The sequence below is a fragment of the Recurvomyces mirabilis genome, assembly GCF_035927965.1.
Source record: "Recurvomyces mirabilis strain CCFEE 5264 chromosome Unknown scaffold_30, whole genome shotgun sequence".
Taxonomy (NCBI): Eukaryota; Fungi; Ascomycota; class Dothideomycetes; order Mycosphaerellales; family Teratosphaeriaceae; genus Recurvomyces; species Recurvomyces mirabilis.
In genome coordinates this window covers 298,856-323,987 of record NW_027041964.1, presented here as the reverse complement: position 1 = coordinate 323,987, position 25,132 = coordinate 298,856, and the positions used below count along the sequence as shown (strand labels likewise).

The 25,132-nt window shown below is 54.1% G+C and overlaps 9 protein-coding genes across 9 annotated transcripts; 4 read left to right on the top strand and 5 right to left on the bottom strand.

The window, feature by feature from the left end:
• Positions 1-191: 191 nt before the first annotated feature.
• Positions 192-1,190, bottom strand: PSD2_1 (phosphatidylserine decarboxylase; the record flags this gene model as incomplete). The annotated part of the gene is made up of 2 exons (XM_064842009.1): positions 192-605; positions 663-1,190. The coding sequence occupies 2 exons, from the start codon at positions 1,188-1,190 to the stop codon at positions 192-194; spliced, it is 942 nt and encodes a 313-aa protein (XP_064690519.1).
• A 375-nt stretch (positions 1,191-1,565) lies between these two features.
• Positions 1,566-3,271, bottom strand: LTS14_009326 (uncharacterized protein; the record flags this gene model as incomplete). The annotated part of the gene is made up of 2 exons (XM_064842008.1): positions 1,566-3,161; positions 3,218-3,271. The coding sequence occupies 2 exons, from the start codon at positions 3,269-3,271 to the stop codon at positions 1,566-1,568; spliced, it is 1,650 nt and encodes a 549-aa protein (XP_064690518.1).
• Positions 3,272-3,839: 568 nt separating this feature from the next.
• LTS14_009325 (uncharacterized protein) lies at positions 3,840-4,775 on the bottom strand (the record flags this gene model as incomplete). The annotated part of the gene is made up of 1 exon (XM_064842007.1): positions 3,840-4,775. One exon carries the CDS (start codon positions 4,773-4,775, stop codon positions 3,840-3,842), a length of 936 nt encoding a protein of 311 aa, XP_064690517.1.
• An 813-nt stretch (positions 4,776-5,588) lies between these two features.
• On the top strand, positions 5,589-6,863 carry RRD2 (Serine/threonine-protein phosphatase 2A activator 2; the record flags this gene model as incomplete). Its single annotated transcript, XM_064842006.1, has 1 exon — positions 5,589-6,863. One exon carries the CDS (start codon positions 5,589-5,591, stop codon positions 6,861-6,863), a length of 1,275 nt encoding a protein of 424 aa, XP_064690516.1.
• Positions 6,864-8,382: 1,519 nt separating this feature from the next.
• Positions 8,383-12,581, top strand: MHP1 (Microtubules assembly and stabilization protein; the record flags this gene model as incomplete). Its single annotated transcript, XM_064842005.1, has 3 exons — positions 8,383-8,689; positions 8,762-11,319; positions 11,382-12,581. 3 exons carry the CDS (start codon positions 8,383-8,385, stop codon positions 12,579-12,581), a joined length of 4,065 nt encoding a protein of 1,354 aa, XP_064690515.1.
• Positions 12,582-15,863: 3,282 nt separating this feature from the next.
• LTS14_009322 (uncharacterized protein) lies at positions 15,864-18,596 on the top strand (the record flags this gene model as incomplete). The annotated part of the gene is made up of 1 exon (XM_064842004.1): positions 15,864-18,596. The coding sequence occupies one exon, from the start codon at positions 15,864-15,866 to the stop codon at positions 18,594-18,596; it is 2,733 nt and encodes a 910-aa protein (XP_064690514.1).
• Positions 18,597-19,765: 1,169 nt separating this feature from the next.
• On the top strand, positions 19,766-21,279 carry GAS5 (1,3-beta-glucanosyltransferase; the record flags this gene model as incomplete). The annotated part of the gene is made up of 3 exons (XM_064842003.1): positions 19,766-19,916; positions 19,974-20,634; positions 20,691-21,279. The coding sequence occupies 3 exons, from the start codon at positions 19,766-19,768 to the stop codon at positions 21,277-21,279; spliced, it is 1,401 nt and encodes a 466-aa protein (XP_064690513.1).
• A 768-nt stretch (positions 21,280-22,047) lies between these two features.
• On the bottom strand, positions 22,048-22,931 carry LTS14_009320 (uncharacterized protein; the record flags this gene model as incomplete). Its single annotated transcript, XM_064842002.1, has 2 exons — positions 22,048-22,740; positions 22,791-22,931. 2 exons carry the CDS (start codon positions 22,929-22,931, stop codon positions 22,048-22,050), a joined length of 834 nt encoding a protein of 277 aa, XP_064690512.1.
• Positions 22,932-23,511: 580 nt separating this feature from the next.
• On the bottom strand, positions 23,512-24,405 carry LTS14_009319 (uncharacterized protein; the record flags this gene model as incomplete). Its single annotated transcript, XM_064842001.1, has 2 exons — positions 23,512-24,272; positions 24,384-24,405. The coding sequence occupies 2 exons, from the start codon at positions 24,403-24,405 to the stop codon at positions 23,512-23,514; spliced, it is 783 nt and encodes a 260-aa protein (XP_064690511.1).
• Between the last annotated feature and the right edge of the window lie 727 nt (positions 24,406-25,132).

Genomic DNA, 25,132 nt, shown 5'->3' with positions numbered 1-25,132 from the left:
GCCGTCGAGTCCATTGACGAGCTAGCTCCGATGCTCAACATCACATCACATGACAGAAAAGTCGGCCAGGCAGCAATGGCGCCCATATGAAGTGAATCACCACTCCAGGTGTGCTACAAGTAAGCAGAAGATCTATTATACAACCACATACCTGGACGCCATCGCTATGCACATATCTTCCCCGAAGAACACTAAAAGTACATCTCTCGTATCGTCTCACGGTGCTTCACTATCCCAGCGTGAGACCTGAGCATACCGCCTAATCTGTTCTCCGCCCACCCGAAGTCATTGTCAAGCAGCAGCTCCGTATAAGCGTACAAGCCTGCGTCGAACAATCCGGGTTTGTCTTGATCAAAGAACCATTGCTCATCACCCAGTAGCTCTGCCAATGCAGCAAGAGCTTCCTCTGCTCCCCGGAAAATCTCATCTTCGTCGATTGTATTTGATGGTGAGGAGGAGGAGTTTGACTTGATGATCTCGGCGGAGGCGGATGTGTGAAGCTGATGGGCCATAGCGAGTTGGACAAATGAGTTGCTTGAGCAGGGAGCAATGTACAAGCGATGCAGGAGGGGGTAGTTGGCTGAATCGAGATAGAGTTGGTAGAGCTGCCATTCGTATTAGTCGCCAATCACATTCCAACATCTTCGTATGAAGCCACTCACCCAAGCCCGTCGTATCACATGATCAACCAGGCTCGCATAAGCCTCATACCGTACGTCCTCCTGTACCTCTTTGCTCTTCACCTTCTCCTTCTGCTGCACAGCAACCCACCGCTTCAACTTCCCACCCACCACCGGCGCACCCCTCCCCTTCTTCGCATCCGAAGTCGGCAGTAAAAACGGCAAACTCCCAGAAGGCGAAGCATGATTACTGCTCGGAACAGTAACGAACTCCAACCCTTCGAATCTCAAAAAAGCCTGCCATTTCAAGCAGCTAGGGTTGAAGCTCGGTTGTCCCCTGTACGCCGCCTCGTCCGTGGTGAAGATATATAGGGCATTCCTCCGCCGCTCAATCTTCCCCGAGCGCAGTGGTGCCGCGTTCTCCGGATATGTGACCAGAGGAGTTTGGTCAAAGATGCGCTTCAGAGGTGGTGGGAGGCGGAAGAGGGAATCCCAGATCGCGGAGATCGAAGTTCTGGCATCCTGCTGCTTGGTGGTACCAGGGAATTGTTCACTATCATCGTTCGTCATGGCCATCCATTGTTTTGGCGACGCTCGTGTAGGCGCAAGGGCAAGAAGCTCCTCCCACAAATTGTTAGATCCTAGCGGCGATCATCCGGCCGAAATCCGGAGCTTCTTGCCCGATAAAATGCCCCTGTCCGAGATCATGGTGCAATTGTTCTTTAACGAAGTGGCATACGACATAGCTGCGATCACGGCAAGGGACACGTGGATCTGTCAGGTCCCGCGGCAGAAAGCTCATACAAGGACGTCAAGCATAGAACCGGGATAGGCATACATAGGCAGCTCGATACTAGGCGTGTTTCTTTGTCTCGAACAACCACATCCTGCCCTGGTCACCGAGTATTCCGTGGTCTAACAAGTAAGAATATATCGTGAAACTCATCACACCTCAAACACCGCCCCACCCCCACCGTAACCACCATCTACCTCCCTCCCCTCCATCAAATCAACCCTCCACCCCCTCCACCCCTCCAACCCCCTCTTCGCCTCCCTAACCCTCTCAAGCCTCCTCTTCGCCTCCTGCTCCTGCGCCAAACGAAAAGCATCCGCATCGAAAACCTCATCATTATCATCATCCAACAACCCCAGACTCTGGCCCCTCTCCCTCTGCTGCTGTGTTGAACTCGCTTCCCGCGGCCGACCAGTAAAAGCACTGATGCCCGAGGTGATGATATCCTGGAAGTTGGAATGTTGGCGCGGTATGCTTCCCAATCGATTCCGCGTGCTCGCAGAGCCGTTATAAGACCCATTGGTCAGATCCACATCCTCGTAGTCTTGCCCTTGATCCTCCATACCAGGTTGTATTTCCACCCGCTTATCACGCCAGACACCGCGGCGAAGATCAAATGTCTCGGCCTCTAAAGCTCTGATACGGGCTTGTAGGGCACCCGTCTCCGTCTCTTCCTCCAAGAGCTCGAATTCCGAGGCGTCCCGGACGTGGGAGCCGCGTTCTCTTCTCCGCAGCTGGTTACGTAGGTCGGTGAGCTCTTTGTCCTTTACATTGCTGGTGTTTGTCGCATCGCGATGCAGTTTTGTTAGGGCCTCGATCTTCTGCTCGAGAGTGATGGCGCGCTGCTGGGCGGTGTCTAGATTGCTGTTCGCTGTCCGCAGATCCGATTCGAGTACCGTAATACGCTTGGTAAGAGCCTCGGGATCTTCCTTCGCGGCTATCGTCTCGTCGCTGGGGAAAGCCATAGAGACCTTAAGCTGCTCCAATTCTTGCCGATATGTCTCGGTTGTTGAATCGGCCATCTTGGAGCGCTCCTCGAGGTCCTTGATAGCAGTATCGCGTTCGCTCATAGTCGACTGTAGGCTAAGAAGCTGATTACGGATTGTGCTTAGCTCTAGCTCAAGCGACTCCATGGCTGATGTTTTCGAAGCGAGTTCCTGGCTGTGGTTCGGTGTGACGGTGGACATCCGTCTATTACTACCCTTGGCCGCCGTCTGAGCCTGAGCCAGCTGTCTCTGCACACCAGCAAGCTCATCCTTCAGCTTGTCTGCCTCCTTGGCCTTGCTCCTCAGCTCCGCCGCATCACTGCCTTCCTCTCGCACGCTCTCCAGCTCCTCCTCGACCTTTGCCAATCGGGTCGCGCCTTCCTCCTGTTGCTCTCTGTACGCCTTGCTCTCCTTCTCTAGCTCCTCGATCCGCGCAGCCTGCTTCTTGTACAGATCTTGGACTTCTGCTCCTGGACCTGCACCGCCTTGTCTGAATGATTCGGATCGCTGTTTGGACTGGATAGGCAGGGATGGTTGCCGCTCGAGCTCAGACTTCTCGCTCACATCCTCCTCGCCATCTGCTTGCGCATCATCTGCAACTGTCGTCTTGTCGTCGACAGTCGTGGTTGCGTCGCCAGCATCCTCCACTTGCGCCGAACCCACCACATCGTCTGGCTTGGCATCGCCGGCAGCTTCCTTGTCGCTCTTCTTCTTGCCCGTCTTTTTCGTCTTCTTCGCCTGTTCCTTCTTTAGCTGTTCGAACTGTCTCTCATATCAGTGATTATTCTAGTAACAGGGGTATCCTAAGCTGCTCATACACGCTTCTTGGCCGCAGCAAGCTTCTCGGCTTTCTCAGCCTCGGCGTCCGCCATTGTGATTGTGGTCGTATGGGGAGACAGTTGTTGTAGTTGCCAAGTTCTGAGCGAAAGCTATCGAGTCCAAGGGGTAGTTGTAGCATGAAACAGCTGTCTCGCGTGCCCGGATCAGATCCGTACCACAAGTTTCACTAGCCACATTCACCCACAACTTTGCACCTTCCTTCTTTCCCGCCATCCAACACATATCGGAGTCATACTCGTGCTGAGGGGAGCCTATAAGCAGTGACATGATAGAAAGGAGCATCTCTGCTAGGTTGACGATATCATAGGAACGGCTCGACGAAACTCATGTCCTTCACGGTCTTCCTTCGTGACTCCATCGTTAGACGATAACCAATATACCACTACACGGCACGAACAGCATTTGTACGACGACACTATGAGCTCGCTAAATGAGGGGACTCGATGATGCAAAGCCTCGCCAATCACTACCTCAACACGGAAAGACGGCCATCCCATGAGCCCCATTCAGCCTATCCTCTCCAGCCCTCTTCACCACATCAACATCCAACGTTCGCAAGAGCTCCATGGACCACACCACACAAGACCAGTCGCATCAGCACTACTGGCGCGCACCACGCCTAATCTCGACACTCTTCTGAAACAAAGCACACTTCGCCTCCCACACCGCCCCCTCCTCCGCCTCCAACCTCTCCATCAATTCCTGCAAATGCGTCTCCATCGTAGCCACCTCATTCGGCTCAAGATCATCCCGAACATGCATCTCAAGATCCTCCTTCTTCCTCCTCGTAACCAACATCACAGCCTCCTCCCCCTCCAACAAATCCTTCAGACGCTGATACACATCCTTCTCCTCCTCGCTCGCCACCCTCCCTCCACGTTGCCATTCCTGCGAATCCAGACCGTACTGCCGTGCGATTTGGATCTTCTGGAATTCCTGGTGGGGAAGGGATTGGCTGCATGCGTAAGTCGCGATAGACGACTTGTCGAGAATGGTCTTGATCTCGCTCCACATTCCCCGGATCCAGTCGGACTTCTTCGCGAGCGAGGGGATATAGCCACTGTGTAAAATGTAGACGAGGCGTTTGTCGGCGTACCGGGTGGTGGAGTTTTGGAGGAAGAGGGTCTTGTTCACGAGGAAGCGGAACCAGATCATCAAGCCGTCGGTGAGGTCTCCACGTGCTGTGCGGTCGAAGGTGCAGTAGATGGCTAGGGAGCCGTTGGCCGTGAAGTCTGCTAATTGAGAGGGCGTCATGGCGTTGATGTGGGCGATGGCGGGGGAGAAGTCGAAGCTGTGGGCTGTGAAGCTTGGGCTACCTGCTTCCGGTGGAGACGGTGGCGGGTTTGCTGTTACTTCTGAGGGGATGTTGTCGCCTTCTGTGGTTGGTGCGCGCAGTGTCGAGGCGTGGGCGGCTTTGCTCGTGCCGGAACTGCTGGAAGTCAGGTCTGCCTTGCCTTTGCGGCTAGAATGAGGCTCGGCTGTTTCGTTGTTGCCGTCACAAGTCAGTAACGACGTCGTTGGCTTGAGGTCGGACATGATGACTTCGTGGGTCCAGTGAGAGTGTGAGTAGTGCTGAAGAATATAATCTGGATCTCAATGGCTACTTATCCCTGATTTGCTGTCCTTCTCCCATGTGAGCAGGAAAAACGACTAAGATCATCAGCTTTCATTACTTTCTTTATAAACAGAAGACCAAGGAGTTTGCTGTAGCGGGCTGCGGCATTGCTGCAGAGCTCATTCAGCTTCATCCACATGCAAACGGCTCATTCATAATCCACATCATGCTCTGCTCGAGAAACTACTGATGGCTGCGTCAAGCAAAGCATCGACTGCAGCAGATCGTGACGGCGCAGTGAGGCAACTAGATGATACTAATATGAAAAGCTATCGAGGCGACGGACAAGCAAGATCTGAGGATGAAGACCTGGGATGCGTCGACATTGTAGACTCGTACACCTTCACGTCCAATATCGCTTTGCGCTGTCCTGGTCGAGACCGAGATCGTAGAACAGGGGTGCATGCATTCATGAGTTCGTGAATTGTGCTTGATTGATGGAATTCGCCGCTGGTAGCCACCCAGCCATACTATGGGATCGTTGCCACGATAGCATGAGGGAAACTTGCATCTACGCTCAGAGAGGCACCCAGGAGTCTGATAGTCTTGTCCCGTTGTTGTGGCGAGATCAGAGCAGTCGTGTATGCTGGTGTGGTGAAGCATGAGGTGTGGTGAAGTTCACGTGCGTAGCCCCACCACATCCCGCTTCTCCATGCATTCACCTGCATCTGCCTCGTCAACTCGTCACCCTCAATCTTTGTCCAAGAAGACCACGAAGTCATATACATATCAGTATGCCTTCTGCTGTTCTTACCGCCAACGACCAAGGAGGACCCCAAACAACCGCAAAAGCAATTCCAAAGCTGATTCCCAGACGGAAACCTCAAACCGCTGACCAACCAGTCAACCCACCACCAAGCACACCCTCACTGCCCTTACCACCACCACTCGACAGCCATGTATACAGCCACCCAACCCGCCGGATCCTGTCAGAGCGCGATCACAAGCTATTCCTCGCATCGCCCACCCACGACCTAATCGTCAGCTTCGTCTTCCACCTCTCCGATGCAGCTGGAGATCAGACGGTCAGCGGGGTGAAGCAGCTACCAATCGCCAAGGACCCAGCCATCGTCGCTCTACTGGCAGTTTTGGACGAAGCAGAAGAAAGACTCAAGCAATGCCCAGCACAAGACACAGGATCACGCTTCGGCAACCCAGCCTTCCGCGACTTCTTACAGCTAGTAGAAGAATCTTCCCCAGCATGGCACAAGAAACTAGGTATTACCAACGACGGCGCCATCAACGAAATCTCCGCCTACCTCGCCCAAAGCTTCGGCAACGGCACACGCATCGACTACGGCTCCGGCCACGAACTAAACTTCATCCTCTGGCTGCTCTGCCTGCGCCAACTCTCCATCCTCCCGGACTCCATCTTCCCCGCCCTCGCCCTCCTAATCTTCCCGCGCTACCTGAAACTCATGCGCGACGTGCAGAGTACATACTACCTCGAACCGGCCGGCTCCCACGGCGTCTGGGGTCTAGACGATTACCAATTCCTGCCCTTCTTGATCGGAGCCAGTCAGTTGGTCGATCATAGGCATATTCGACCTTTGAGTATTCATAATGAGATGATTGTCGATGAGTGCGCGGGAGACTATCTCTACCTGGATCAAATCAAATGGGTCAATGCGACGAAAACGGTACAGGGACTACGCTGGCATAGTCCAATGCTCGACGACATCTCCTCGGCGAAATCATGGAGTAAAGTGGAAGCGGGTATGCGTAAGATGTTCCTTGCGGAAGTCTTGGGAAAGCTACCAGTGGCACAGCATTTCCTCTTCGGCAGCTTGCTCCCCGCGGCCGAGGGAATGAGTCAAGATGCTGAGAGTAGAGTTGGGGAGGAGGATGTAGGGGAGGTAGAGGTGACGGTCGATGGGATGAAGCATATGCATAGTGCTAATAGCTGGGGCGATTGCTGTGGGATTAAAGTGCCTTCTGCTGTCGGGGCGAGGACGGAGGCGAAGAAGCATGGGCAGGAGCCCGGGTTGAGGAGGCTGCCTTTTGATTGAGGGGATGCGTAACGTCTACCTTACTTGCATGCACGCCTCGCATCGCAAACTTCCCCTTGGATTCTAAACAGCGCCTCTGCTCAAGAACAGCCACGACAGCCACACTTTCAACGAGCCTTGCGACGTGGATGTCGACGACTGCCGAACATTGCCGCTCGCTCTTTGAGAAATGACTGCTGTGGGACCATCCCTCTCAAAAACATGCAGACTGTTTCTACGCATCGACATGGCGTCTGGAGTACAAACAGTGATTTCCAGAGCTGTAGCTGGCGCGCGCACAGGCCTGAGCTGCACTATCGTCGTTCTCCGACCTCAAAAGCACAGCATGGCAAGCTCGCAAGAAGGCACATGCTCGCCACCAGCTCGCCACCAGCACCAAAGGTCAGGCGTAGTCTACAACCCCGAAGATCAGCTTCGCCCATAGATCGTCCGAATATTGACCTTCGTCATGGCGAATAGGCATGCTCGTACGTCACGGCCCGCCTCGAAGAGCTCGTCGCAGTGCTTCTAGTAGGATATGAGATGTGCGTGGAGCTCCCTGGCGGGAACGATGGGCAGGGTCGACCACGGAGCTCGCAGAGACTGACTGCAGTGTCTGCCTGCAAGGCCTGCCAGTCTGGCCTCGTTAAACTCCTGGTGTTCAACTAATAAATATGCTATGATGTGTCTTGTCGCGCTTCTCACCTGGCTCTAGCTAAGCAATGTAACGCGCATGTGTTCCGTTGTGGATGTAGAATCGAGCATGAGATTCAGTCCTAGAGCAGAAGTACCAGATTTCATGTCAGCAATGGCATATGGTTTCGGGACCGCTTTCATCATTCAGGTGAGGTGTGCTCTCTGTGGTGTCCAGGTAGGGAATAGCGTGCAGACCGGGATTCGATGATGGTGGCGCTGGATGGCGTGGTGTATGTTAAAGATAGATGTGGCCGTTGGGCGCAAGAGCTCGCACCATGGCGTTGCTCAAGCGTCTAGATGGATGCGGAGAACGATATACGTGGGTACTTTTGTCCTGCAGAGGCGGAGGATATGGCGGAGTTGTGGTAGCGGTGGTGGACATGTGGATGCCCTGGTCATCATGCACTTACTCACGTCTTGAAGATGATGATGGCAATTCGTTGTGATAGTTTTGCATGGGGGTGGCGGCTGAGGGTAGATCTGATGGAAGGCGCATACATACTAGTCCCATGCCAATTCGAGCTTATCTCACTTTTCGCTCGAGAGCAAGGGATGTCAAGAAGTGACCAAGAGTAGTCAGTGCTGATGTATAGATCCCGGTCGGCTAGATTTGAGTAATACAACTCCACCGCCCCTCCTTCGTGAGGCGATGTAAATAATTCCAACATTGTTCAGACGTCGCCGATTTAACCAGACAAGTGACTACTGACTGGGATTGATAAAGAGTTCCGAGGCCGAATAATAATGTTATCCCCAGTATCGGCATCCGAACTGTTATCCGATACTATCCGAAGCCTGCCTGCATCAACGACTCCGCAATTCGCCAGGTAGGCCCGACGGAATTATGCTTGGCTTTGTGAAGCCATGTGCACACGACGGCACGACTTGCATGCTCCACGACCACACCACCACCGACGCCTCCGCCGCCACAGGATCAAGTCACAACGCACAGCTGTCGGCACTCTATCATTCCGGCAACGCCGCGCGATGGAGAAGGAAGCAGCAGGAGGATCATTTTAGTCATCATCAGCAGAGGCCAACGGCGCTGAGTGCTGGGGTCAGACAGCGCAGTATGGAGGAGGTTCATGGGGTGGACGTTTCGTGGTTGCATAAGCCTGGGAAGCAGCAGCAGCAGCACCAGCAGCAACAAGGTATGTATAGTTGTGGTCATGGGATATGCTACGAATGCTAGTGGTCGCTGGCGCCTATGTATACTGATACAGATGGGATACCAGAACTCCACCGTAAGCATGCTGCCCCGCCATCACAGAAAGCCGCTGTTGCCGAGCGCAAACCTCTCCCTCACGCGAGCACTTCGCCCATGCCACCACGACGACCCAGTCCACAGCCATCCACCGACAGAACACCGAACCGACTGAATCAGTCTCCTGCTGTGGTGACGCCACCGACACCCGCCCATCCTGCCAAGGATACCACGCCCGCCGCACCTTCCACGCCGACGCCAGCAGCTATTCAGAATGGCGCGAAGCCACAGGCTAAACGGCCGGCGATGCTTAGTCGGGTGAGCTCGAAAGGGAAGGAGAGTGAAGGTCGGCGGAGCTCATGGTTGAACAATATCAGCTCCAAGTTCTCCTCTCAGCAAGCTACTACAGATCGTTCCGCGACAGTACCACTACAACAGACTCTATCCAATGGTCAGACGCCGCCAGTATCCGGTGCGCCGTCGCCAGGCTTGAGTCCGCAGACTGAAGAGGCGGAAGAACCGAGTCCATATATTCCCAGCAGACCAAAGGACTCGAGCTTCTTCTCCAGCATCACCAGACGATTGAGCTCGGCGAGTACAGCTAGCGTGCCCAGAGGCCAGACCGGAAGTGGTGGAGTGTGTGCGAGGAGGGTGCTGAATGTAGACCCGAACCGGCAGCGATGTCTTGTGCCGGAGATGGACCCAGGGAAGCTGCGGAAAGTGTCGTTCTGTGTCGATGTGGAGATTGCCGGGCGACCACAATACACCAACGAGGACGACAACGGGCCCGAAAATCAACAGCAGAAAAAGCAGGATGCGAAGATGAAGGAGCGGGCGGAGGGAGAAGCATTGAAGCGACCACAGGCGATTGAGGAGGAGAAGGATCGAGAGGGTGAGGTCAAGTTGGATGCGAGGTCGGCCAAGGCTTTGGATATGGGTAAGATATCCCGGAAGATAAGCAGAGAGGATGATGATGCCGAAGCTGGTGCTAGCCCACCGGACGATGGTAGTCTGGAGTCGGCGGCGAGGAAGAGAGAGAAGAAGCAGAGGTCTGAGGCGGAGCGTAAGGAGCGAAAGGAGAAGCGGAGACGGAGAGCAGAGGAGAATGGTCAGCTACCGGTTGAGATGCAACTGGGTGATGGGTCGAACGAGTCCGTACCGAGGCCGATGTCTGGAGCGTCGTTGTCTACGGCAAACGCCAACAATGCTATGGATACCCCACCTCCCGTCGGCTCTTTACCAGATATACCTGTGACCGGTTCTGCGCCGCCACCCAGGGCGGATAGACCTACGACTGATCCTGTGAGGATATACAGGAGATGTTGTCAGCTTCGAGAGACGCCGATCCTCAAGCGCATTACTGAACAGCTCATGGCACCAAACTGCACTCTTCCTGCAGAGCCTGGCGTGGTCAATTGCCTGGACTTGACAAGCTCGCGACTACAGCTCGCGGATGTGGTCACGCTCGGCGACTGGTTGGCAGTAGTACCTGTCCGAGTCCTCAAGCTGGAGGATGCTGATCTCAACGACGAAGGCGTAAGATGTGTGCTCGCCGGACTTCTCGCGGCCAAGCGACCAGAGCCCACGAAACGCAAGTCCAAGGAGCCACGACACCGCGAACCTCTCCGCGTGCCGCAAGTCCAAGAACGTGCCGGCGTGGTGGAGAAGCTGAACCTCAAGCACAACCCTCGCATTTCCCGGCACGGCTGGAAGCACATCAGCTTGTTCATCTACATGTGTCGTTCGCTCAAAGCCATCGAGCTCAGCATGAACCACTTTCCCGACACTCTCCCGGCCTCGCCTCACGTCACGCAAACTAAAAGTCCGCAAGGCGCGCCTCGAGGTGATGGCTCGGATACCGAAGCAGCGGAGATTTTTTTCAAATGCCTCAGCGAGCGTCCAGGAGGGTCAAAACTGGAAGAACTTCAGATGTCCGAATGTGGCCTCTCCACCAATCAAGTCCGCAAAGTCGTAGACGGCGCCATCATGGCAGGCGTCTCCCGTCTCGGCCTGGCGGGCAACCATCTCGACGACGAAGGACTCGGCCACGTCCTCCGCTACATCCGCTCCGGAATCTGCCAAGGTCTCGACCTCGGCGGCAACGACCTGCACAACAAAACCTCCATCTTCGCCGAAGCCATCAACAGCAAAATGCACCTCCCCTGCTGGGGCCTCAGCTTCGCAGGCTGCAACCTCGACACCCAAGACCTCAAAGCCCTCTTACCCGCCCTAGCCAAACTCCCCGATTTCCGCTTTGTAGACTTCTCCCACAACCGCAACCTCTGCACCCACGACAACGGCACCATCTCCCTCTTCCGCCGCTACATGTCGCAATTCAAAGACTTGAAACGGATCCATCTCAGCGACGTGGGGATGAGTCCTAAGCAGGCTATTGCGCTGGCGGATTGTCTCCCCGACGGGCCCAAGTTGGCGCATCTGAATATTTTGGAGAACCCGATGTTGAGTGCCTTGGCGCATGCGAGGGATGAGGGGATGCAGGAGGAGGCTTGTGCCGTTTATGCGAGTTTGATGGCGGCGGTTCGGGTGTCGAGTACGCTTATTTGTATTGATATTGATGTGAGTATTTTCCATCATACATCGGGGGATGCGATGAAGTGGTGCTAATATGTGTGATTTAGGTGCCGAGTCCGGAGAATAGCGAGGTTGTCAAGGCGTTGGCGAAGCAGGTTGTCGCGTATAGTTTGAGGAATATGGAGCAGTTTGCTATTGCGGAAGCGACGGGTGCGCTGACGACGGCTAATGCGACTGCTAAGCTGACGGAGCCTCATGGTGGTGAGAGGGTGGTGAAGGAGATTACGGTCCCTGACGTCCTCATGCATCTTGTTGGCCATGTGGATGGGAATTCCGAGAACCACGACGGTGACGATCCTGCGCCAGATGAGGATTATATTGTTGGAGGCACAGGCGTGGTCAAGGCTCTACAATACGTCCTCGGCGAGAAAGCAGACGATCTCAGACGAACGAGTGTCCCCGGCACACCCATCTCCGGCGCCATGACGCCTCGCGAAGGAAGACCGGGCTCATCAGCCGGCTTCCCACCCACGGAAGAGCAAAGAGGCAAAGCGAAGAAAATGAGCATCAACCTCCTCGGCAGCGCGCGCAAGATCCGCGCCCGTCTCCAACCAGCGCTACTGAAAGAATCCAGCAACGGCGACGAACTCGCCTTCCGCCGGCTGAACTTCCTCGACTCGACGCTACAAAACATGATCGAGCGCTTCGAGCAAGAGTACCCGGAGACTCGCGAAGTGCTGCCTGGGAGCCCCCACCTTTCCACCTCCATCGCCTCGAGCCAGGGCTCTACGGATCGGAAAACAGATCTGAGTATTACTACTACAGCCACGGATTTCACGCTCAACGCCTCAGACGAAGAAGACGCGGACGACGCCCGCGCCATCAAACCCCCAGGTCTCAAACGCCACGGCTCCGAGGTCTCGCTCGCCGGCCGCGCCTTATCGCTCGAGGAAGGCCGCTTGCATCGTCTCGGCCAAGAACTCCGGCGCGAAGTCGTCGATTCCCCTACGTCCACCACCACCACCACCACCACCACCACTTACCCCATCCGCAACCACAAGGACATGGAAGCCGAGCGGATCAGACGACTAGGGGAGAAACTCGAAGCGCTCAGCGGCGCGGAACTGAAGACGATCGTGCAGACGGAAGGGTGGGAGACGGTGTTAAGGAAAGTGGGCGGGAATTATGATGATTTGAGGCTTTTGCAGGAGCAGGATCCGAGGGGTTGGGAGGAGTTTTTGGAGGGGCAGAGGAATGCTAGGTTGAATTTGGATCGGGAGAGGCCGGGGAGTAGAGGTGGGAGGTGATGGGGAGGTGATGGGGAGGGGAGGGGGGTTGAGGTGACGAAGGGATGCGATGTTGCGATGGGAGGGGTCGGATTAGGGGTGTATGTTTTGTGCATGGTTTGTATGATTGCGTGGGCCTTGATGCTATGGGATGTGGCGTTTGATGGGTGCGAGTGTGTAATGGTGATGATGATGCTGAGAAAGGGGGATGAGGAATTATGATGTGCATATATAACGGCCTGTACATTTCGCTCTGTCCGTTTTCTGCTCTTCGTACGCATGACACTCAATCTGTTATCGAGTTGGGAAAAGCAGGTGATCCAGCCATCAGTGTGTTGGTCTGCTACGACTTGTCGTGTGCCGAGAGGGATGGGTCCATGATGGAGACTATCTTCACGTCAGATCAGATCAAGTACGAGCTTGCAAAGATCAGAGGCCAGATGACGTGCGACAACCATGCCTGTTCCCGGTTGCCCTGGTTGAGCAGGTCGACATCTCACTGCGTTGCCATGCCCGTGAAGACATGATATCGTACTCGCCCTGTCGGGAACTTGGCTGTGTGAACCATCCTCACCTTCGCATTATTCATGGTGAATGTTGATGACATGGTCCGAGAATGTCTCGTTGGACACGGCCTAGACAAATCACATCTCTACATTCATTAATACGCCCCCCAAGAGACAGTCCTATGCCGCACCCGGACTGGACTCCGTTGGAGAGGAAATTGATGCGCCTCCAAAGTTCAGCGTCCACCAATGTTTCAGCTGCAGGCACTTCTGACCCGGCCCACGTTGACGATGATATGTGTGTTCTAGACACAAATACGATGGTGATTGAAGGGGAAGGGTAGGCCCGTTGGTTGTGATTGATCCCAGGGTCCTCCACAACGCTCGCGTGTTGTCTGTTAGGAGAGTTTGCGCAGAGCTCTTGTCTTGGGGTCCGAAAGTCTCGCATCTCATTATTACATGCTTCGATGTCCCGTCTGACAACGACTTCAGGGTCTATGGTGAGCACTATACTATAGCATCATGCTTCGATACCAACATCCTTCTCCTGTTGGTGTGAATTGTCCAGATCAACCCGTTAGCAGAAAGCTGGTATTGTACTGTAAAAGATGCGCCGCCGGCTCCTCGATGCCGCCGGTATGGCTCCGGTGTGGAGAAGGGTGGGAGGGGATGCCGGCTCGTGGGAAGCAGACTACATCCTTCGCATGCAGCTGAGTTTGCCTATTGCTTGGGGTGTTGTGTAACAGACGCCAGAAAGAGAGCGCGATAGACGCGACAGTGACGCGAGGATTTGCCGCCGGCAGCACGTCTCACTGCTGCATGGTACAGTAAGCAGCTTCGCCCCAAATCCCAATACATCAGCTCATCCGTCCAGATACAGCTTGACAACCAAAGGCAGCGGCGGAAATCTGGAAGCAGTTCCAGTTCGGCCCATGTTTCTCGTGCAGTCGTTGTGAGAGTGGAAGAAGAGAATCCCTAATCTTGGCCCAGCATTCATGCACATCATCCGCTAGTCTCAAACTCTAGGTGGGTTCTGCGATCCGCTGGCACGCAGATCTTTCGTGCCGAGATAAGTGGAACCCGGCCAACCCGTACCTTCTGGCGGAGAGAGAGAGACAGATGGCGGTACGTACCTATTGCTGCTCTTAGCAGTCCCACTTGTGCCTGACGAAGTTGCATGTTGCATGCGTTGTGCTGCAGGGGGCGGATTCGATAGCAAAGTGAAAATTAGTGTGTGTATGGACTGCATTCAACAATGAGATCAGGCAATTCGTTCGCAAGCCTCTGTGTTTCAGCACTTGCTGGGAAAGGTTCGCTCAGGCAACTTTTCTCGGCTCGTCCGTGCTAGGAAGCGTAATACGAAATGTGGAAGACGTGAGCACGCTTCCGCGAAGCAACACAATCGACATGTTGGCTACAGGTTCTCAACGGCATAGGAGCATTGGCATATGCCACTCTCCGCAAGCAAAGAAATCACGAAATTCAGAGTTTCGTGCAACACGAAAGGGTACGTCCATGCAGCACAATCAAAAAAAGCGCGCCACACTTTTCCCATCCCATCCCATCCCATCCTATTCCGTGGTATGCATGCATGTAAAATCATGCGCGAAGGCAAAGAGCTTGCAGCCGGCCAATCCCAGCTCGGCCACACAATAGTCGCCATTGCACATGCGCATGGCAAAGAAGGTTTGTAGTGGAGTTGGTTGCAGGGAGGTAGAGCTGGGAATCTTGCGGTGAAGGCGATGACGCTTCCTATATCGCGTGTCTTGTGGGTGCTACTGCTCATGGGCCTGCCTGCTTTCTTTCCGGCCAGCCTTGAGTGGGCGCGTGGGTGGTGAGCCCTCGTCACGCCACCCAGTAGCATAAGCACTTGTAGGGTGGTGGTCAGCAGACTCAGCACCATCATGTCTACATTAGATCAAGGTGAGAAGGTTATCATTCCCTCCTGCACACACTAGCATTCATCATTATTATTATTATTATTATATTATCATCCACGACCACGCACGACCGGGCAAATTTGGGCGGAGAGTAGCGTGTGCTCGTATCCTGGTGTCTCATCTAAGCTAAGCCCTAATTTACTTAGCGACCGCTGCAGGCAAGCGAGGTCAACCCTGCTCGTGCGTTTTGGCTCATGATCTGTGCGTCGATCACCAGGCCGCTTGCCCACACGAACTCTCGCGACTCCTTCACGTACTGTACGAACTATCATTCTCCACTCTCACGACGACCACCACCGCCTCTCTCACAACCTCATTTAACCCTTTGGCTCAAGAATCTGCAGGCGAATACCAGCACGCACCCTCGTTATCTGTGTTGCTGTGTATCTCTGCGGCGTGTCTTGTTGCTGTCCGCTCCTTTTCAGATCTTGCTGGTTATTGTTGTACTTCATTTGGTAGCGGAGGACAACGGATCGCCAAAGCCCACTCTCGCCTGTGCCTCTTTCTTGCTCTGGTAGCCCTGCTTGCCTCTATTCATGTATGGCTCACCCCTTCCGCCTCCAACACGCATGGCATAGGCGCCGGCGAAGCGAGTGCCGCTCTAAAACATCATTACTGACTGACATTGAGTGACCAGACAATAATAGAAATCGAAGTTGGCATTTTTGCTGCATTTCACTACTCCAACTTGCATCACTTCCACGACCACACCTCATACCGACCACGATTACCTCACATCACACGACCTACACCAGCAAACGACGTATACAATCTTGACGCGTGGTATCCTCCCGATGGTTTGAGGAGAGGGAGAGGATTTGCTGCGTTCTGCCCAGCAACACACTACCACCACCACCATGACTGAGGTAGCCATGCCTGCGGGACGCCTTCACAGGCACACTGGCAGTATCAGTCAGATTGAGACTGGAGCTCTGCTGAGGAGCGCGCCAACCATTGAAATGATGCCAAACCCGGACTTTTCATTTCCAGCTCTACCTGCACCTGGCACGGCCTCGAATCCACGGAATGCCCCTCCACGGCACCGACGGCCACAGTCCATGCACGGCGGTCTACAAGCTCCTCAACCGACCTCCCTCGCTCACCGGAGGAACATGTCGGCTGCTCCTGCCGCCTTGCCCACCTTCACGTTCAATGCTGAAGACGTCACTGGCCGGAAAGACGCGTCCACTCCGCCCTTGACTCCAGAAGAGTTGGCACCACATACACCTAGCTCATCACATCGGCATAAGCGTGGCGGTAGTGAGTTTGTGGGAGGTGACTCTAGGCTTGGCGTTGCGATCAGCTCCAGCCCAACAAAGTCCAGCGCACCTCCACTACCGCTACCACTTGCTCCACCCACCACCAAACGCCACATGCACAGGCGCTCGGGAGCTAACAGCCATCACGATCTCAGCGCGATCATGCACCCACCAGTCGTATCCGAGGAGCCTAGGAAGAGCTCAAGCTTGCCGACGACACCTATTGGCCATGACGAGACTGCACCGCCATTCGAGTCTCCTGCGCCTGTCCTACCCGCGGAGACGGATGCTGCTGATACCTTTGGGCCACCAAGCGACTCCAGCGACTCGAGACCCGTGTCTCGACCACGAGTTGGCTTCTCCGATAATGTCGAGTTCATACCTCGGCCGCTTTCTACTATATCCTCGGAAACAGAAAGCTCTTTATCGACGACGCGAGGACACTCTGTCAACAACAGTATCTCCTCTGTGCTTAGTTTGAGTGCGCCAAGCCCACCACCGAAACGACATCCCATGACGCCGCTCAGCACGACCTTTGAAGATGACAACCAACCACGGGCTAGGTCGTCTGTCGAGATCAGCAAGCGGATCGAGAAGGAAGGCGAGTGGCTGACAAGCGGGTCAAGTCAAAGCCTGAAACGACCACTTTCGGAGCCAAGACTGTCGTTCGCCGCCACCGAACAGCCAACCAAGCAGCGAGAGGTGCACAACAAAAAGCACTCGTTCTCTCATGCTCTTGGCTTCGACCGCCGGAAGAGTGAACCAGCAATTGCCATGAAGCTGGATCCAGCCTCTCGTGTCTCCAGTGTCTCGCTGCACGACCCGTCTACCTCCGTCACAATGTCCAATTCGGAAAACTTCGATGCACCCGGCCTGGACCGCCGCCCCTCGACCAAGAGAATTCGCAGCTGGGCATTCTCGAAGCTTTCCAAGAAGGGCAAGGATAAAGCTCCTTCAGTCAAGCGCTCTTCGATACCAGTGCGGCCGATGAGTTCTCCTGACCTCTCCGTTCCTGGCAGAGTACCTATTTCGGAGGCTCCTGCTGCAGAGACTGATCTCGACGCTGTGTTGGGTGGTGACATGCAGTCCGAAAGTGTTGACACGACTCCACAGCCGCGGATGGGAATGGGCTCGACTCAATCAGACTTTCGGTCTAACGTATTCTTCGACGAAGCAGATAGCGAAAACGCAGTCGTAGATCTGGATGCCGCTCTTGGTCCAATGATGACACCGCCACTCGGATCTCAGAAACCTCGCAGAGAACTCCACAGCAGTCGTGGAACCAAGGACTTTAGTGGTCTTGGCATGCACTACCATCGCCGTGCTGAAAGTGCCCCCGAATTGCCACCGTTTTCTCGCGGAAGCGTGATCTCGACACATTCGCTGCAGGATGTGTTCGAGGACGAAGCCGAGGAGGAAACGGATGATGAGCGACCTGTGAGCTCTGAATCCTCGAAATTCGAGTCTTTCGGTACGGGCGTGCATGTGGTGGACACTGCTGAGCACGCTTCCGAAACCGGATTCTCTGAAAATGGCTTGCGCATCAGGTCAGGCGAATGGGAGCTCGAGAGGCCGACAACTTCATACGGTCATGTTGGTTCCCGACTTTCCACACCTGGTGGCGACAGGCGACCTTCATCGATTGTGGCCGAGACCATCTTCGAGGAGACCAGCCCGGTTGAGCCAGTCCAAGCCGTGGAGATCGTGCCCGCTGAAGATGAGCCGAGGGCGTCGTCGTTGACAAAGTCGTCAGACTCGAGTGAGACGCCTACGGTGATGGCCCCGCAGGCAGCTTCACTCCTAGTCCCTGACGGTGTTCACTCCCTCATGACACCCGATACTTACCAGACGTCGACCTTCTCCTCACCGGACTTCACACGCCGACAAGGCTCTTTCGATAATTCACGAGTCGGCACAGCAGCTTCTTCGATCACGGACAATCGGACCATAAGCTCGTGCGCGGGCGACAACCCGAATCGAGTGTCGGTCGATGATGTCCCATCTCTAACCAGCAGCCGCTCCACGATGATGAGCACGATGCATCCGAACAGCTCGCATCGCGAGTTCAACATGGAGAATGCCCCGCCGCTTCCTGCCGAAGGCCTGAGTGCTGTTGTCGCGGCCGAGCGCAGACGGAAACGTGCCAGTATCCAAAGCCTATCCCAGCTCGTGGGCAACTCCTTCAGCGGTAAAACTAAAGCCGTGGATGATCCGAGACCCCAGACTGCTGTTGTCTCAATGAACGGCAATGCACCTAAGAAGGAACACCGACTGAAGAAGCTCATGTTCTGGCGATCGAAGAGCAAGCAGTCTTTGAACTCTATCAGCTGAGCACTGGAAAGCTCCATCGAGACATGGGCTTCGAGCGTGCATTGACTAACGATCCGAAGTCTTTAATTCATCTGTTGCGGGCCGGCAGGGTGACATGAGCGTTTATGCGAGCATTGCCATTTTCCTCCTGCTTCCACGAGGAGATCTGGGAGATCGTCAGGTCTGAAGGCGTGACGGGGCTGCGATGGGATGGGATATACACCATTTCGAAGAGAACATAGGGCGAAACGGAGAAGCATTTTGGGGAGCGCACTTTTTAATCTGGGTGGTTCGAGCTTTGCCGTTGGGACGTTGGGATGCGATCATAGATGGGAGGGGCATGAGAAGAGAGAGGGGAGGACGACGTGAGATTTAGGTCGGTCCAGTCGGTCAGCCTGCAGATGTTGTGGTCTGGGTGGGATGGGCATTGCTTCCTTCCACTGCATGAGGAGCGCGAGCGAGACGGGGCATGGTGGGATTCCGGGTACGACATATGCTTCTCCCATCCACACACCCTGCCCTTTTTTCTTCTTCTTCTTCTTCTTCTTCTTACCTTGTGAAGAGTGAAGAGGAGGGCAGGGGGTTTTTCTGTATATCCTATAGAGACGACTTATCGAATATGAGAGCATGGCATACTAGCACCAAATCCAGTCATGTGCACTTTTCCCGCCGTCTTGTTATCGACTGGCCTGCACAAACCCAGCTTCGAAACATAGCCTCAGTCTCAGCCAGCATTGCGATCATCCAATAACGCGTTTTCGCTATACTAATCTGCCGAATATCGTTATAAGGCCAGCTCTACCCTATAGCAAGCCCCGAACGCGCGTTTTGTGGGGATCGCCTGCTCCACCATAAAGGCTTGAGTGGCTGCGAGACCCTGCATGCGGGTGGGAAAAAGGAGTTGGGAGACGTGCGGCGCTACGGCACGTGCCTACTTTCCATTCCTATGTTCAACAACTCTCTCTTGCTGTTTCTTGTTCCTCTTGCTTAGAATATCTTCGCCATTTCTTGTGTGCTTGTCTGTCGTTCTTACCATTTCTGATATATCGTTTTCCCCATCACTCTTTCAGGGAATTTTCAAGAAGGGGGTTGTTGTTTCCTCGTCTTCTACTCTATCTACCTCTTCGGATTCCCCTCTGTGTGGCTCTCAAGAGGCATTTTACAGGAGATACACGTGGTCGTTCTACAAGATGAAGGGTGCTATTGCAATGATGGCTGCGTCGGCGGCTTTGGTGGCGGCGACACCGGCTCAGATTCAGGCGAGGGCTTCTGCTTCTTCCTCGGCGGCTGCTTCTGGTACTAGTTCTGGGTCTTTGCCTACGGTTACTGTCAAGGGCAATGGTGAGTCGCAGGACGTGGACTTCTGGTACGTCTGAAGTGCTTGCTAACGTCCTGTAGCCTTCTTTGCCGGCAGCAACCGCTTCTACATCCGTGGTGTGGATTACCAACCCGGTGGCTCCTCAGGCGCATCCGACCCTATTGCAGATATCAACAGCTGCAAGAGGGATATCCAGGAGTTCCAGAAGCTTGGGATCAACACTGTTCGTGTGTACACGGTCGACAACACTGCCAACCACGATGAGTGCATGAGTGCCTTGGCTGCCGCTGGCATCTACCTTGCTCTAGACGTCAACACGCCCAAATACAGCTTGGACCGTGGCGACCCAGCACCATCATACAACCCAACCTACCTCCAGAGCATCTTCGCCACCATCGACGCTTTCTCCAATTACACCAATACTCTCCTCTTCTTCTCCGGAAACGAGGTCATCAACTCGGACAACACCACCAACTGTGCACCCTACGTCAAAGCCGTGACAAGAGATATGAAGCAATACATTGGCGAGCGTGGCTACCGATCGATCCCTGTCGGATACTCGGCCGCCGATGTCTCCAGCAACCGATACGAGATGGCTACGTACATGAACTGCGGCACTGACGACCAGCGATCTGATTTCTTTGCGTTCAACGATTACTCGTGGTGTGACCCTTCCTCGTACACGCAAGCCGGGTGGGATCAGAAGGTGCAGCAGTATGGCAACTACAGCATTCCACTTTTGTAAGTCAAGAAGCACGACATCGCTATAAAGTCGCACTCATACTGATTCTTTACAGCTTGTCCGAGTACGGATGCATCAAAGGCCCCCGTAACTTCGAGGAAGTCTCTGCTCTCTACGGCACGGACATGACGCCCGTCTACTCCGGCGGTCTCGTCTACGAATACTCCGAAGAAGGCAACAACTACGGCCTCGTGACCATCAATGGCGACGGCGTGTCCGAAACTACCGGCTTCACGAACCTCGTGACCGCTTTCAAGAACGCTCAGGTCTCTGGCGACGGCGGGTACAGATCTACTGGCACCCCGAGTACCTGCCCGGCTCAGAGCGATATTTGGGAAGTCACTGCTTTCTCCGGCCAGGAACTTCCCGCTCTACCATCCGGCGCCGCTCAGTACATGAAGAGCGGTGCCGGTACCGGCCCTGGTCTCACTGGCAATGGATCCCAAAATTCAGGTGGTCAGAGTTCGGCTACTGCTACGCCTGGTAGTGGTGCTGTTACGGGCGCTGCTTCGCACTCTGGTACCTCCACAGCATCTGCTTCCAGCGCCGCACAGGCTCTGCTGGTCGGTGAGCTCGGCGTGGCGCCTTTCGTTTGCGGTGCGGTTGTGTTGGTTAGCACGCTGTTTGGTGCTTCGCTTTTGTAAGATTGGGGGACGAGAGTGCGAAGTGAAGCCTCTTGACTATGGAAGTGCTCCGTGTCATGGCCGCTTGTAATAGGATATGCATGGTAGTGTGATTTGGCATTCTCGGAGTCTTCTGTATTGCTACTGCTTACTAGAAAGGACTTTTGATTCTCATGCACCGACGTTGGGCGGGAGTTGAAACTTTCGTGTTCCATTGTGTTCGGTTTGCTGTTGTCGGATATCCTATTGTTCATCCATGCCTATTCATTGCTGACCTTGATCCTCATCAGATCGCCAGCATATACACGCTCTTATCGTCAACTTGGTCGAGCTAGCTGACGAAGGCCGCTGAGGCTTTTAGGCGTTGAAAGATATGGGCAGGGTGCCTGCTTGGTTGGCTTCAGCCGGGAAGATAATGACAAGCTCATGAGGTAGAATTGCATAAGTGGTGATGATGATCGACGTTATCTTGATCGTGGAGATGAGCCGTGCTACGCAAATGCATCACTGGATCGAACAGACCCTCGCCTGGTCGCACTATGAAGATCTCAAGCTGATGTAATGGCTATTGTGTGATCAGAAGCCGAGAAGATCGCTGGGAAGATCGCTCTGTGAGGTATGCATAGATAGGCCAGGTGCGACTCACCTAAAATGTTCATCATGCTGCAATTGGTGCTCAAACCACGAGATGATCAGACGCAAGCATTGCGGTTGACCAAGCTGACTCAACTATGCTCTATGTCTCAAACGATGATGATCTCTAACACGCTTTCCTTCCCCTCTCACGCCCTACCCAAGCCTCCTGACACTGAATTCCATCATCTTCCCAGTCCGCGGGCCGGAAGGTACATGCTTCCTTGAACTCAGGTCAACCTCCCTCAAAACACCATCAATATGGAACTTCACTCCAACTTCTCCGCCAACCTCGTCCCACATCTTCCGCCACGAATCGATATTGTGTCGATACATTGATCCCGTGCCCAGCCGTCGAGTATAGTCGCCTGGTTCATCAACGCCTACTTGTCGTCCAACAACCAGACTATCCTTCTGAGGACGTAGGAGCTTGATCGTCGACCTCGCCACGGCTTTCTGCTCGTCGTAACTAAAGAGGTGGAAGAAAGATGAAGCATCCATGATATCGATCGTACCATACAGCTCCTTCAACGGACTATCAGCATCGAAGATATCAGCTTCGATGAATCTGCTTTTCAACGAGCCCCGATCGTTGAATAATTCGTAGCCCAGCTCTAGGAAGTCCAACCGCAAATCAGATCCATAGCAGTGATCACTCGGCACGCCGTCAGCAACGAGACGGCGGACGTCTTGGGCAAATGCACAGCCGAGGTCGAGATAGTTTTGTTGTCCCGTCAGCATTCGTGGCAGGATCTCCTTTTTGTAGAGTGCGTGTTGGCCGATTGCGAGTTGAATGAAGCGAAACATGCCTATGCATGGATATGGATGGATTGCCCATGCCTTTTCTCGCTAGTAGATGTCAGACGGTATAGTAGTGCAAGTGAGGTTGGAGGACATACAATCTGTTTGACATGACGTTCAAGCTTGTCTGCCGGGATCTTGCTATAATTGATCAGGACATTCTTGGTGCTGTCCGTCAGGTTTAGGTCCTCGGTGTAGAAGTCCTTGTACTCCGCTCGAGGGTCGGTGTTGTCAGCCATGATATCGCTGTCGGTTCAGTCTGGTGTGGCCAACAACATCATGTCAAGTTAAATGGAATGTCTTTTGACGGAGAGCATGACGACGACACTACTGGCAGGCACGTTTCGCTCGGCCGAGCGCTCGCACTTCGGATATAGTATCTATCGCCGCGAAAGTACGTTAGATCGTGTTGCAAGAGGCCGATAACGGTGCAAACATACTGCGAATATAGAGACCGATGGAAAGGATGGATGGTAGAAACCTGATAAGGTCGAGAAGATAGAGTATGGCAAGTTTGATACCAAGAACCACACTTATGTCTCGTACCGCTGATTATGCACTCAATTGAGCTGGGATATGGAGATGATCTCTTCTTAGCGATGCATAATATCCAGCCGATCCCAGTGTTATCATTGAGAGCTTGCGATCGCTTCCCACAAGCACCAGAGACTACGGCTCCGGTGCCTGTTGAGCCAGCTCTCGTATAGCCGTCTGATTCAGCCTGGAACCATCCCAGATTGCAGTGAACCGTGTAATGGCGCCACCTCGATAAAGCTCAAGTGTTGTAACTCCATAACGAACAGCAGTCCTGCTAGGTCTTCACTCATAGCCACCTCCCATCGCGCTGCCGAGTACGTGCGTAACCGCTGTACCTTCGCCGTAAGGTAAAGATTGCACTGTACGATTCAGATACGAGGTAATCGCGGATCGGCCTTCGACACGCAGACGGAGAGTCATGTCTTCAAGCACTGCATCGTAGCTGAAGAGGCTCGCTGCTGCTGTAGCGTTGCCCGTCGAGAGTGCTGTATTCAGAAGATCCACTACTACTCCCATCTCCGCCGCCGCTCGCTCCGCAAGGCCAGGTAGTCCCAGATCTGGGTATACCGGGTCTCCAGTAAGTGTAGATGTGACACTATTACCACGGGCATCCCAGGCATCGATCTGGCGACTTGTTGTACCGTTCACGAAATCGAATGTTGATAGCTCCCGTATCTCTGCACCAAAGAGTCCAGGTGTGTCCACGGCGTGGACGATAGCGCCATGAATGGTGTCACCTAAGATTCTGAGAGGGTAGGATCTGTCGTTCGGAGCTGTCTCTGCCCACTGAGCTTCAATGGCTCGGAGGGTGGCCACCAAACTGGAGCGATTGGCTCCTGCTGTAAGACCAAGAGTAGAGTCGTAGTACTCCGTCTGGTTGGGGTCGTAGCAGTCGACAATATTCGGGCTGTCTGAGCTTTTGAGAGTGTAGAACTTGCGGAAGAATTCGATTGCGTTTGGTGAGGCATGAGAAGTGTCCGCAATGTCGGGATACAGGGCGGGTCTGGAGGGGCGGTATGCTCGACTGGCAGTAGCTTCACAGGCTGCTACGAGCAGCAGAATAGACCACGGGAACACAAGCATGATGGAATTTTATGTACTGGCCGCGCGGTCTCTTGAATGGATGGGCTGCTGTTGGGACAAGATATGCTTACCATCAGGAGAGTGTCTGGACATCAATCAAAATATATGACATACAGCGAAAGATCCTACGGCTGGTCTCAGTCTATATCGCCTTGACTAGGGTCGGCACCTCATGCGGCATTCTGTAACATCATCAGGTTCTCAACAGCGGAGCACATCCGCATGTGCTTGCTAATCGTGGGATGAATATAGCGCTTGTTCGTCACGGAGATTGTTTCGTCCAGTAGGGCAAGCTCGGGATCCAGCATTGCAATACCGAGATATATCTTCCACTACGGAGCTATCATCATTCCTACCCTGGGATCCGCCAGAGGCAGGTTGGGTATGAGCCTCCTTGGGACAGGCTAAAGGTGTGGTCAAAGTGTGGTGCGAATAGCAGAGCCATATCTCCACACATGGGAGTAATCAAACCGCTCAGCTCTGGAAGGTCGTATCTTCAGTGAATGCCTGGTCAGCTGACGGAGACGTGGGAGGTCCGGAAGTATGTAGTTCTCAAACAGCTCCGGTGAGGGTAGTCATCTATCCGACCGGCGTGAGGGTGATCACCAGCCAGGCGATGGTAGGATTGTATTTACGCCGGTGGTAGCGACAGCGTCTGTCAGCAGCGTCTTGAGCACTCGTGCCTACTATATTGAGATACTGTGGGTGGTGAAAGACCGAGCTTGTCGACGATGGAGTGAGTAGGAATGCGGTTCCACTTCGGCCGTTCATCCCACTTGCTCCGCACTGGCCAATGACGCTGCAGTTCACGATTTTCTGC